This window comes from Tinamus guttatus, unplaced genomic scaffold, assembly GCF_059628265.1.
Source record: "Tinamus guttatus ecotype Peru unplaced genomic scaffold, ASM5962826v1 Tinamus_guttatus_pri_ptg000288l, whole genome shotgun sequence".
Classification (NCBI taxonomy): domain Eukaryota; kingdom Metazoa; phylum Chordata; class Aves; order Tinamiformes; family Tinamidae; genus Tinamus; species Tinamus guttatus.
Window position 1 is genome coordinate 4,242,994 of NW_028288822.1, and position 14,302 is coordinate 4,257,295.

The window sequence follows — 14,302 nt, forward strand, 5'->3', positions numbered from 1 at the left end:
GACGACATCCACCGTTCTCCCCTCATCTTTCCAGCTGATCTTTCCATCATAGAAGGCTATCAGGTTAGTCAAGCAAGATTTCCCCTTGGTGGATCCATGCTGACTACTCTTGAGCACCTTCTTGTCCTCCACATGCCTGGAGACAACGGCCAGTATGAGCCGTTCCATCACTTTTCCGGGGACGGAGGTGAGGCTCACTGGCCTGTAGTTGCCTGGGTCCTCCTTCTTGCCTTTTTTGAAGACTGGCATGATATTGGCTTTCTTAGGGCAGGAGAGTTGCTGGAGGAGTCTTGCATTCTGACAACTGTGCCTTTCAAATTTTTTTCTAATACTTGGTATTTGGGGAGCAGGACTTGCAGTCTGTTTTTTTTTCAGATGTAGAAGTCTAGATTCCCTCAGTAAAGAGATCTGTTTGAGAATTTCTGAGTTTTCCTTTACCTATACTTTCTTCACTTTTTTTTTTTTTCTTGGGTCTGGGAGAGGCAAATGCTCTTCAGATAAATTCAGTGATTTTTTTTTTTTTAATTCATGCAGTAAGATTGTGGTAGTGTTGACAAAATTAAGCAAGCAGTTAATCAAACAAACAAAATCATTTTCTTTTGGCTTATAGGTGCATTTTTGCCCTCCAGGTCTGTCTTCCATTGCAGGAGGTACAGTTCTCAGCCTTTTAAAAAGACTTTTTTTTTTCTTTTTTTTTCTTTTTTCAGATTCTTAAAGAAGATCTGCTTCGAATGAGTCAATTGCCATCATGAGTCAACAGGGTTATGTTGCAACTCCTCCATATTCCCAGTCTCAGCCAGTAATAGGAGGCTTTTCTACAGGTTTTGGACCATCTACTTCTTCACTTCTTTATGGGCATTATGGGGACCCTAATTCCTCATACATAGCATCTCAAGCAGGTATGAAATTTGTTTAATTGATTTTTCTTGTTTGCCCAGTTTCTCTAAAACTTACTAAAGACTGCAGGAGTTGTGTTAGTTGCATCCATGATTGAATGCAATCAGAACATAGAACTACTTTGGTTAATAGAATACTTGGGAATAATACCAGTTTTGGCAGCAAACAAATATAAAATAATTCAACAAATACAGGTTGAAAAGCTGTTTATTCAATTCTTTTGTTTACATACATTTGCAATCTCTTTATAGTCAGTCTTCTAGATAATTTTGCATTAAAAACCATTCTTACCATAAGTTTACAGTTTCTGTATATGGAGGCAATTTTATAAAGTTTTTTTCAGATTTTATTTCTGAAAGCAAAGGGACCTGTTGCTTTTCCCTAAAACGATGAGTGAGTAATACGGAATTTCCAAATTACAAATTGAATTGGAGGATCTGTTTCCTTATTCTTGCATCTTCCTTACTGCCCACTTGTATTCTTTCACTAGAAAATTACTACTGTTTCCTCCGTTTTTAACTATATCTTCTGTTTCGTGTTTGCTTCTATGCATGCATAAATGTACCCTTTCTTATTCCTATGCTTTTATATTTCTTGATGGTCTTGTGCTTCCTTACAGGCAGTACTTTTTGTTTTGTAGGTATGTCAAAATCAACTGTGCCTTTTGGATCTCCAGCCCCCGTTGGACCCCCACCACCTGCTGCACATCAGTTCAGCCAGACCAGTCTCCAAAACGGGCCCAGTGCACCCGGGCAACAGCCACATAGGTGACTTCACAAATTTATACATGAGATTTCGGTTGTTCGTTTACTTTTTGTTCTCTTCAGCTGCTTTGCTGGCATCCAAGTATTGCATCCCTTCTAACTTCAACAGTTCTGACCTATTCCAATTCTAAACTGGATCATAAAGTTCTTATGTTAAGCTGATGGATCGCACAATGCAGTCTAAGTTACATTTTACAGCAAGTTAGGTCTTTATCATGTGTTAGTTTTCTTTTTATTCTTTCTGCTTAAATTTAGACTCACTGCTTAGCTGCAGTAAGGTGTTATAGTTGCTGTTTGTTGTAGGGCTTGTGTCTCTTTTATTCATTTCCTGATGTCTTAATTCTCCTGTTGTGAGGTATCAAGGTGGTGATGTTTAATGATTAACAGTTGCCAGTGAATTTTGACTAGAAGCTGGTGCACGTGCGTATCTGCAGTTTTCTCCCTATACTGTGATGTCTGTTCAGTGTTGTGGCATCACAGACAAGAGTTTGTAGTTGGTTATTTGTTTTCAATTTTAACAATATTTTGTTCTGTTTAACAATATTTTATAATGCAGTTTTATGATAATCTTTGAGATAATCTTTGATCTTTTTGAAGACTATAAAGAGTTTACCTGAAGTGGTATTGCCCTGCCTCCAGACATCACAGGAAGAAGTGAAAGGGAAGGAGTGGGAGGAAGTTTTAATCTTTTTTTTTTTTTGCTTTTTTAGTTGTTGGATAGTTCAAATAAAGCCTTATGTATATTTTATTAGGCATCAGAATAGGGAAGCCTGTTGTCTGTGTGTTATCACTGTGTGTAGAAGACTCACAGAACCTAGTAGTTCTTCGTAGAAGACAATGTCTAGAGAAAAGTGGCTGTTGTCCTGGAGAACTAAAAATGAAGAGTGGAAAAACACAATGAAGAGATTTGAGCTGACCAGCTCAGCAAAATGTTGTTTCTCTTTACTAACTTCCAGCCATCACTCGGACAGCTGCCTGTTTGCTGTTTTTGCTTGATCTTGTTTTCTTAACAATCTTAACAAAATTTCAAGGAAAGTGAATTGTACTCCCCTTAGCATACATAGGACCTTCCTCTGTTTTAGAAGTGATTGTAGGAAAAGCAATGTAGCTCTTCTGTGGAAGATGCCCTGCCACTTTTCCAAAGTGTAGGTAGCACCTTGTAGGAAAAATCTACAGGTTATGTGTTTTACCTTTTCCTTTCATCCAATTTGCTTTCTTGCCTTTATGTTTTCCTATCTCCACACAGTAGTTTTTTTTCCTCCTGAGTCTTCCTTCTGCCCTTACTGCTCAGAACTCCCTAGCAGTCTCCCTCTTCACTTGCCTCATTACACAGAGGTTGCCTTAATGTCTGTCCCAATGTTCTCACCCATTCTTAGTAGAGAAGCTTCCTGTATAAGCATGGAAAGAGGTTGGAGGGATGTGGAATGTTCAGAAGCCTAGATTTCTTTTGTCTAAAGACCAAGCTTTTGTCTAATTAATACCTTTCTCAATATGCCAAAACATACTTGCACTTCTTTGTTTCTAATAGGTGTGTGCCAAAAATCATATGCTGTCGTCTTTTAATTAGTGTCTATTCTCTCTTCAAGAGTATTTTAACAAGAGTATACATTTTTTTATGGTCAGAAGCTGACCATGTCACCCTAGAGAAGGTATTGGGCCTTCTGGAATTCTTATTGGTTGCTGTAATTCTCTTTATAACTGCACTAATTTCTCCCTTCAGGTTTCAAGGCCCTCCACCTCCAAACCATGCAGGATCTTCTTATCCTCCCTACAGTCATCAGTCACAACCAGCCTATCCAAATACTGCATCCACTTCGTCCACAACACAACTTGCAAACCAGCTCAACACTATGCAGATAAATAGCTATGGTAATTAGTTTTACCTAATTTTATTTACTTTTTCGTCAAAGCTGTTGACGATAATTAGCACCTTACTGAACTTACATAAAGTCTTTGACCACTATAATTTGCTCAAGATCTTTAATCTCATCCCATTAGTTAAGTGAATGTCCTTGAGTTAGTTGTGAATTGGTATTTGTTGAATCTTCAACAGATCAGTAAGATCAGTTACCTTATCAGTCATTTCTCAGATTTCTCTGTTGATCCTGTCAATAACAGGCAAGGTAGAAACAGTAATATACAGATAGTGCTTATTTCCCTCAGTTTCTCTGTTTTGAAACATGTTTTTTCTTGTCCAAAACTTAAATTTAACCCAAAAGCTAGACTCTTACTTGCATTTTATCTGGGGTTAAAATATCACAAAAACCAGACAATCAGATAAAGACATGTGGTAGTGCAATTCTTCCACGTAAATTAGACTTGCCATCACTGGTTTTATTTTTTATATTATATCTGCTTTTCCTGAATATTTGCTAAGGCCTGATCAAATTTACTATTCAATTGAAAAGGAGTGGAATTTAGTTAGCATTGCTGTGACAAACACATTTAACATTTGGACTTGTGTTCCAAACTTAATTTTGGTTATGGTCTTAGCTTTTACGAAAATTATTTTACTGTAGTTCTTTTGGATTTTGACTAGAAATACATTGTGAATCAACCAGCATTTATAGATTGTAAGACTCAAGTAAATATTTCCAGAGTTCTGTTATTTCCAGTTGGAACAATTCACCTGTCGTAGTAAAATGCACCAAACAAAAATTTGTCACATAGAAGAAATGAATTATTAACTCAAAAGGATATTATTTCACATTATGAAATAAAATATTATTTCAAAGCAAGTAGTTCTTTGTGTGTATTTTAATCAAGTATTGTCAAAGACTGAACTCTCTCTCCCCTTTCCCATCTAGTTTCTTTGTTTTTATTGGAAATAGAGCCACGAGGAATAGATGGACTTTAGAATCAGTTCAGACTTAAACGTTAAGTCCAAATTGTTACACAAAAGGGCATTCAGAACTCCTGTAATAAAGCATTATTGATACAAGATGCAGTATCTCCATACAAGTTGCCAATGTATGTAATTAAAATAGTTTGCCTTACACATAGTGTGTTGTTGGGTTTGGCTTATCTGATGTATGGCTTCCCACTCAGGTCCTACTGCTCCTCAGAGCTCTCACATGTCTTCTGGGCATCCAGCACCTTCTCAAGGTCAACAGCTGCCGCTGCCACCACCACTGACCCAGCAGCAAATGGCTTTGCCACCTGGATCACAGGTTCCTCCACCAGCAAATAATGTAAATGGCATTTGTGCTCAACCATCATTGCCTCCAATGGCCAGACAAGATGGGATCCCTGGATCTGGCCCCCCAAATGCTAACTTGCAGCAGCTTCCTGGACAGCCCCCAGGGCCTGGATATCATCCTCAGCAAGGTAAGGAAGAATGTTTGATATTTAACTGAAAACAAAATGTGCTTTAGGAATCAGTGGTGGAACTGCAACCAGTCATGGATGACGTTGTGCTGATTTAGAAAATTTTTTAAAAATTCTCTTTTTGGTGCAATCGGAGACTCCCATTGTCAATCATTGCATTGAAGGCAATCTATACTTTTCCTGAGAGGTTTAGCGTTCTGGAAAAGAATGCAGCAAGAAGTAGATTAATTTGTGCCAGAAGCAGAATTATTTGATTGGTAATGAGTGATGGTTCAACATACTACAGAGTCTGTCATTACCACAAAAGGTGCAGGGAACTCTCCACTTTATGGTACTGCGTGCCATCAGGAGCTTTCAAAATGCTTTTAATAGCAATAAAGAATTGTAACTGGAATTGAATATGAAGAATGTGCTTTGTTTTGCTTGGTGCAGGTGAGTAAAACAGGCAACTGTCTTTTTAGTTGGCAAACTAACTAGAGCAGTTTGCACTGACTGTTACTGGAGAAGGAAAGTAATACCTGGATTGAGTAGCTATGGGAATCACTGCTAATTCTCTTGTTTCGGTGGTACATACCTGAAAACTTTTGGATTTAAAGTTGTCACACACAGCTTTTTAAAACAACAGAATTTATGAGCTAAAGTAATTGGTTTCTTTTGCCTACTGAAAACAGAAGGCAAAGGGAAGTGGCATTTGGTTCCAGTAAGAAGGAGTTGTATGGCAAAATATGATGTTAAAAATTGATACGTTAAAATACTTAAATCAGTGGTCATTTGTAACTCTGCAGCAAATTACGGCCCTCAGATGGCAGGAGCTCAGCTGTCTTATCCTGGTGCCTTCCCTGGGAGTCCAGCACAGCTCATGGGTCCCCAGCAGAAGAAGCTTGATCCTGACTCTATTCCAAGCCCCGTAAGTAATGCAGTGCTATTTTCTAACTTCCAAAAGAGAGTATCTATTTTATCCAGTGTTCATTCTAGTATAAGACTCATAAAATCTTGTAAAAGTGATTTTTAATGATTGCTTAACAGTCCATAAAACATCTGCGATTCCTTCTGTTAGAGAAAATTCTCAAGTTTAATGTAATTGGAAACTATTGTTTAAAAATTAAAGCGAATATCTATATAATTAGCAGATGTAGGTAATGCCCTCACCTGTATGTTTCTGATGGGTGCTTTTACATAAGGATAAAATAGTTAGCCTGATTTAAAAAAATGGAGGAGGAGATCTGGCATAAAAGCAAGGACTGATGTCTAGTTTCAATTACGTATGTAGAATGAACAGGCTTAACTGTGACAGTGATCTTAAAATAGGCTAAAAGGTTTGTTTTAGCAGCAGAGCGAAGTCCAAAATGACATGTTTAAAAGAAACATGATGTGGGTCAATGTTGGCAAAGGGCAAAAAGCTAATTCAGAATGAGGAGTAAGTATCACCATGTGCATTTCTTGTTATATTTACATTATATAATTACAGTAGTGTTGCCAGATAAGAAGCAAATTTATCTATAGCCATTGTTGATTTATATTTTCTTATATGTGTTAGAGGTTGATGTGTGCTCTGACACCATCTATAAAAACTAGCGTCTGGACTTTGTCAACAATTATTTCCAAGAGCAATGATATATCTAGGTCAGTTAACTGCAGAATACCATGGTACATGATGCTTAGCAGATCTAAGTCTCAAAGTGCTTTGCTTCTTCAGCCAATGGACCTTTTTCTTTCTAATGCAAGTGATAGCAATAAGTATACAAGCTGAGGAGTCAGAGAAAAGCAATAATAATGTTGAAGTAAAGGAATATATTGTACCTAACTTTTGTTTCCTATAAAGTTTCTGTATTATAATTTATGGGTCATGAATTATTTCCAGTATGTTAGGAAATACCCCTTGGACAATGATCAATGGAATCCATGCAATTAATTTTGTTTTTCCCCTCTGCTTTCAACAGAGGTTTCTGAAGTTCTCCAGCTCCTATTAAAAAGTCAGATGCAGTGTAAAGATACAATGCCATGGGATGCCAGTTTCAGTGGCAAAGCCAGCTTCAGAAATTCCCATTCTCTGTCCTCTTGCTTCTCAGATCAGCACATACAGTGATGCAACCTGTTTTCACCTCAGGTTGATCTAGGAGATTGGAAAGCTAAATCCATTTTCCCTGTTTTACTACCAGTCTGGGGGAGGTGTGTCCTCCTAGCAGACAGTATACTTGCTCTGAACAACATATTTCCTTTCTGTGTATAGGTCTCACCTGCCCATAGGTATAGTGTGACCCCTGCAGTTTGTGTACAAGCAGCTCAATTTGTAAATGAGTTACACTGCTCAAGTATGTTGTAGAGTTTTCAAGCTGTTTAACTGTTTTAGAAACACATGTATCTCTGGTTTATAGCACCTCAGTATAGGACAGTTATTGGTGTAAATGATAGCATAACTGTTTATGAAAGTAACTGAATGCATGGCTTGTCCTTCTCATACTGTCCTCCTCCTTATTCATCAGATTCAAGTAATTGAAAATGATAAGGCTTCTAGGGGAGGACAGATCTATGCTACAAACACAAGAGGACAGGTTCCTCCTCTTGTCACCACAGACTGCGTCATCCAAGATCAAGGTAACTGTCCATCTTACTGCTGTGAGAATCTTGTTAGGCAAAATCAAAGGCTAAAAGAATATACTAAATTTTCAAATTTCTCATATTAAAATTATGTTTCTTACTCTAAATTGGACATGAAATGGAAAACTTCTCTTAGAAAAAGAAAGGATTGAGGACAAATGCAAATGGGAGATGAGAATTTTTGTACCTTGTGTTAACTTCAGTGAAAGCTCTGAGACTACTAGCATCTCCTCAACCATTGCTGACATTTAAAATAATAATAATAGGTGAGACGACCCTTCTTTTTAACATCAAGTTGAAAACTCTCTTCAGAGTCTCTCAGATGAATGTTGGAAGAAACATGTCCATGCTAAAATTAGCAATTAGACTAATGTCATTGTCTTTAAGATACGAATTTTGGAAACTTCTATTCAAGTTGCAGGAGTAGAGTTCAAGTTATCTTAGTTAGCTTAATATTTTCCTTTGGCTAGTGTATCTACATTTGCCTCTTACCAGTCTTCAATTTCCTCTGCTTAGAGCCTGTCAATACCATATTCCATGTGCATTTCTTGGTACTTTCATATAGATTGAACTGATGGTCTCATTCAGTATAGCATTCATTTAGCAGTGCTTGGAAGAACTGAACAAAATGTACGAATGCATCAATTTTTTGGCATTACCTGGGAATGGAATAGAGCTGTTCTGATGTACAAGGAAATTGCTTTCAATAAGCTAAGCAGAGCTGCAGCCTGATGGTTAAAAAGGAGAATGATTAAGTTAGTTTTTGGACTCCCATTATTTTTCAGTGCTCTTGTCTGCAATGCACAAAACTTTCTCGTAGCGTAAGTAGTGACCTTAGCACACTATATTTTACAAGGTAAATGATCATGCCAATGTATGCTCAGGTACAGTATTTTCTCAATTGAACTGGTTCATTAGAGTGGTCTCAACATTAAGGATCAATCTGCAACATTTATATAGTGTTGACATTTCCACTGGGGAAAATCTATATTACTTTCTTTTAATTTGTCAGATATGATTGTTTTCAAACCAGACACTTTTGTTTAGATTCTTATTACATACACTTTTTTTTTTCTTTTTTTTTGTATGTTTAAATTTCTGCATTAAACTCAAACCACAAGAGAAATTTCACCTGCAGGGTGGGACAATGGCCTGACATATATAAGGAGATTTGTGCAGAAGTTTGCATGAGGGAGAAAAGAAAAATGTATTTAACTTAGCATATGCACGTGTTTTTTGTGCTCTTTTGTTTTTTTTTTTTCTGGTGTATCTTTGGAACAGGCACATTTCTTTTGTCACCATACTGTCACTGTGTTTTGTTGGCTGTTCTAGGCCATGCGAGCCCCCGGTATATCCGATGTACAACATACTGCTTCCCTGGTTCTTCAGATATGGCCAAACAGGCTCGCATCCCCCTGGCAGCTGTCATCAAGCCATTTGCTATAGTACCACCAAATGAGGTAAAGGCTGAATTACTGTTCTCCTGGGAGTTCTTGTGTGAGAGGGAGGGTGAAGGACCTTACCCCGACTTTCCTTCACTTAGGGGAGGATGGGGAGGTGGCAGAAGAGAACGATATGTACTCTTATCATGATGTGAATTCTGAGGATAAAAATCTTTGTTTAAAAAAGGTATGACAGTGACCACTGTGTTACCTGAAGCGCTAGGATGGTGATGTCACAATTGTTTTTGGTTGTGGCAGCACAAGTCAACACCAACCACTCATTTTTGGCACCTGTTTATGCACACTGACATAATTAACTTCTCTCATATTACCATCACTAATAGCCCTTCGTGTTCCAAATATAGCCATACTTGCATGGTGCTTCTGAAATTTTGCAGTAGCCCATTGTCTCATGTCGGGTGCCTGAATTTCCTGGCATCACCAAAGGATCTTCTCAGAGGCAGGGACTGAACTAATTCTCATGTGCAGCATTAAACTGCAACAGCCAGAGGATCATCCATTACTGTTCGTGGCCATCCTCCTCCTCCTTTACGTGGCTTCTGAATTCCACAACACACATCTGCCGGCAGTATTTCCTTTTGAAGTGCCACACTAACTTACTTTGAGCATGGTTTGCTGGAAAAGTCAAGTTCTCATGGAAATAATAGTAGATGATCATGCCTTCAAAAACTCCTTTATAAAACATACTCGCAGAAGAAACAATTAAGCTTGCAAAGACCTTCAATGCTTAGGCTTGCACACTTTGATTTTCTTTGTTTTATTACTAATAAATTCTTGTGTTTTTGGAAAAGCATATTGGAGAAAAACAGATGTTCTTTATCAGGATGGATAACTGCCAATCCAACAGACCTCTGTAGTTTCAGTTAAGAGTATTATTTTAGCAGGATAATATGTAGTTATATTCAAGATCCACAAGGAGATGGGGTGTACTGCTTGTGGTTCTGCAGATCCTGAATCTTGCCATTTGTCTGCAGAAATTTTAGATTTCATCCCAGTTCTTGAGAGGAACATGCAGACTTTGCTGTTGTGTCCTCCTTCCCATCCCATTCTCCCATTTCCTCACAGATGAAACTCTTGCTGTTACTTCCCTACCCCTCTGCTTTACAAGCCAGGCTTTACTCCCTAGTATTCTTTATGTAAGCATTGAGATATACGGGGTCTGCTTTCCTGCTGGCCCCTCATTCGCATCAGTCTTTCACTTTCAGTATGCACCCTGTCATTTATCCTCCCACGCATGCATTCCCTCTCTCCCACACAGTGTTTGGATAGGATGATCGATGAGTTGCTAAAATCTAAATCTCTTTTGTATATGTAAATTAGGAGCATGTACAAACACTTGTACTTGGCCAAGTGCAGGAGGGTTTCCCCAGGGCTGGCAAAAATAACTGCTCAGAGACCCACCAGTTCCAAAGTGCTGGTGCTCTCAAGCTGTTCAAAAGAAACATCAGCCGAATTCATTAATCTGTACAGAGCAGAGTATTCTTCCCTAGCCTCTCTCTCAGAAGAGGCTAAAAATCTCTGCCTGAAAAATGTGTCTCAGAATTGGCCAAAGTCCAGTGTGGAAAATTTCGCTCTGAACAGCTAGAGCTTGGTAAAATCAAGGCCTGAAGAGAGGGTGTTAATGTAGGAAGTGCCAGGCAGTGTTAGCTGATGCAGTTTTTCCAAGCCTTGTGTGTGCTCTTTCTCTTCACTGCTGCTGCCAAAATAAGATGCAGTCTTCTGTATGGAATTTATAACCGCTTTAATTCTGTATAGATACTTAATTTGAAAGAACTGGGCTCTTTGTAGAGGTAGAATGTATTTCAAGAGCTTATTTGTACTTTTGAATTCCTACTATGGTACTTTATGCCTGCAATTAGTGACTACAAGGCACAAAATGTTCTTACTTATGGATGCTTCTAAGTGCCTTTTAATGATACCAGCAGGTGATTCTCATCACATGTTACAGAGTTCAGTGCAGAGTAGGAATCTGTCTAATCTCTTTATCTCTTGATAAATAGTAGATTGTACATAGTAACTTTAAAATTGTGATTATTTCTAGCCTTGTATTGAATATTTTCCTTTCATTCATCTTTGTTGTGGCTTCAGCTGCAGATAGGTCTCAATTTCCGTAATTTCTGATGTACTAAGTGCTCGCACCTCTAGAATTTCAGTTCCTTTTCTTTTTAGAGGGGGAAGAAAAAAAGCAAGTATTACAAGGGTTTAGTGAACCATGGCTGTGAAATGCTTATGAATGGTTTGTGCAGCTGCTTATGTAGGTTTTTGAGCTGTTCTTAACCACATATCTCACTAGAATTACAGACTCACTTCATCAAACCAATGATGCATTTGGCATTTGGCCTTTTTTTAATATTGCATATATATTTTTATTATCATGGTGAGAATTTCACATGCATAGACGTGCACAGCCCCCATATAGTTTTTTTTTAATTAACTGGGGTTGTGCTCTGACCATTACTTACATCTGAGAAGTAATTTTAAATAGTATATGAAATATATCTGCATTTTCAGTCTCTGTTTCCTTAGAATTCTTGTCATACTTTGTCTCTGCTGTTACTATATTAGGGCAGCTAGAAGTAAAGAAACCCTTACCTTGTAAGGTAAAGGGTGAGGGTTGGTTAGCAGCTTTCAAGTAACTTGAGGATACAGTACCAATCTCCAGGTGGATTGTTCTTCATTTCTGGGCATGACTGCCTTGAACATGGATTTTGATTTCATTGAGGGGAAAGTGGTTTGCATCAATGAAGTGTCATGTTCTGATCAGATGGTCTGAGCTGCACTGCAGCAAAAATTAATAAAGTAGTGAAGTAACTGAGTCTACTGGCCTTGGTAAATTAGATGTGTGCATGAGAGGGAGAGTGCAAGTGCACACCCCTTACTTTCTTCCTTACTTGATTAGGTGGATTATTTGTAAGCAGTGGTGTTCATTGTAGCATGGGTGGGAGGCTGTGGAGTCTTAGTGTCGCCTAAGCATTGACCAGCGGAGCAATGTACTGAATTGCTCCTACTTGTGCAGGCAGCAAGGAGTCCCAGGGAAATTCTTCGTTGCTAGCAGTTGCATGTGGAGATGCAGGCAAAGGTAACTGGGGAGCTGGAAGTGGCAGAGATATATGTGTAAGGGAGACTGAGGGCATCACTCTGCAGTCAGACCTGTTTTGTTCTGTTACTCATGGACAAGAAAACCTTGCAAAAACATTTCCAAGAGAGTTTACATTTGGAAAATTAGTATAGCTGTACTAGCATACAGTTCTGCTTAAAGCTTACCGGAAAATAAGCTGTTTTATCTGGATAAACTATTGCTCTTAAATAACTTAGTAGCTTCTACAAGTTATACAGCATTTTGTTCTGCAAAGTAGATAGTTTTCACTTGTCTTCAATTTAAGATTTGACTGAAGAATCCATAGTGCTCTGGCTGGGGAAAAAGAGGAAGGAAAAAAAAAACTCTTAGTTGGTAGTACCTCCTAATATTCTTTATATTCCAAGTTCAGTTGTTAAACTGTTAACAAGAGTCCAAGTTTCTCAAATATCACTACAAAAAAAAAAAGTTTAAAGCCAATCTGGAAAACTGTTGACTAGTGACCCTTACTTAAATGCTATAAGTCACTAGATGAAAAAGCATTAGAAGAAAAGACGTTTCTGAGTCTTCTCTATACCAAGTCCTTATTTATCATTGCTCAGAAATAATACTTCATCTTCATTCTCCTGATTTGGATGATCTATGAAAAGTATTTGTTATAGATTTTGAGAATACAGTATCATTGTTTGACAGAACTTATTTTTAGTGCACCACTGCTTTAGCAACTGTCTATAAAAATAAACTAGCTCTCACAGTTATCACCGTAGACAAAGCCCTACATGAATTTGTTTTGGAGATGTGTGAATGTTTCCAGAGAGAATAAATCATGTGATCTTTGTTTAACATTTAACAGTGCTTGCTAGCAGAAGTTAATTAAAGAGTATTTCATGTTTTAAAAGCAAATATAAATAACTCCAAGTGATTATCTATGTCTTTAAATATTTAAATTTCTGAAGTAACCTTGTTTGCTACTTCTTAGCATTTGTGTCATCAATCTATTGATGACTGTTCTTTCAGACTTATTTGATTTTTGTTTGTAGAAGTAGTCATAATTGAAATGTAATATTTCAGTTCCATTTTTTTCTCAGTTGATTCTCTAACTGGTTAAAAAGATAAAACCTCTGACAAGTGCTGATATTCGTGAGCTTAAAGCTGTTTTACCTTTCTTGGAAAGGCTTTTTTTTTTTTTTTCTTCCCCCTCTTCCATGTGGATGTTGGCACTTTTCTTAGGTAGATCTATCTCAGTGCTGTAAAGTTCACAGAAGCTAGATAATGAGTGAGATAGATATTGGCAACCTGGCTATTCCTTTGGGTTTAAATGAGTCATACAAATGCTAAATGAATCTGAAGAATTGGGAAAATCCCTGCACAATAATTATCTACCCTCATCTCAGTGAGGACTTGGAGAGGTTCTGCTGTTGACGTACAGAATTGTATGTCTAGCTCTAGCTTTGACTTGAAGCAAATTTTTATATAGGCATACACAACTATTAGCAGTTATGTACTCTTGCCTTCTTGGGTTTGAGTAGATTGAGATATTTCTGGAACATGAGGTTTACAGAAAATACAAAATGATTAACTAAACATCTTACTGATTGCTCTGTTGCTCAGATCACTTTAGGGATGTTAGAAGGCACAGATTGCAGAACAGAACTTCTCTTCCTTGTTTAAAAAAAATTGTTATTTGTGTTTTATCCTTTGTTTTCTGTCTTTTATTTACCTACTTATTTACCATAGTGCCTTCTCCTATATTTCATGAGAGCTTAGCTAATTAAAGGACTTTTGATGAGGAATTCTGTCAAAAGATGTTTTTCAAAAACAAAGTACATTGTCTACTAGGTCAGGCTTGTCTGTCTGCAGGCTATTGACAACACTCAGAACATTTATATGAAATGACGCTGCTCCTCAAGAGTCATCTCAACTATACCCTGTGTATACTGCTTATCTGTGTGTCTTTTTATGTTCCCCTCCATTGTAGTATCTACCAATTTGCTTTCTGTGGAAGCAGGACTCTGATCACTAGTTCTAGCATCACCCAGAAAATCTTAATAAAGTTTAATTTTATATTGCTGGACCCTTTTCTTTTGGACAGAGGAGCTCATATGAGCAACAGTGTGTTTTTTTGTTTGTTTGTTTTTTGGGGTTTGTTTTGTTTTGTTTTTTACACAGTTCAGCAA

General features: G+C 37.6%; 1 protein-coding gene across 1 annotated transcript in view; it reads left to right on the forward strand.

Moving 5' to 3' along the window:
• The first annotated feature begins 727 nt into the window (after positions 1-727).
• SEC24D (SEC24 homolog D, COPII component) overlaps positions 728-14,302 on the forward strand; it is a 43,719-nt gene continuing 30,144 nt past the window's right edge. Inside the window, exons 1-7 of the mRNA XM_010225946.2 lie at positions 728-899; positions 1,538-1,664; positions 3,382-3,530; positions 4,710-4,988; positions 5,774-5,895; positions 7,472-7,583; positions 8,919-9,046. Of these exons, the coding sequence (XP_010224248.2) occupies positions 749-899; positions 1,538-1,664; positions 3,382-3,530; positions 4,710-4,988; positions 5,774-5,895; positions 7,472-7,583; positions 8,919-9,046 (1,068 nt within the window). The 5' untranslated portion in view covers positions 728-748. The remainder of the gene's footprint in view (positions 900-1,537; positions 1,665-3,381; positions 3,531-4,709; positions 4,989-5,773; positions 5,896-7,471; positions 7,584-8,918; positions 9,047-14,302) is intronic.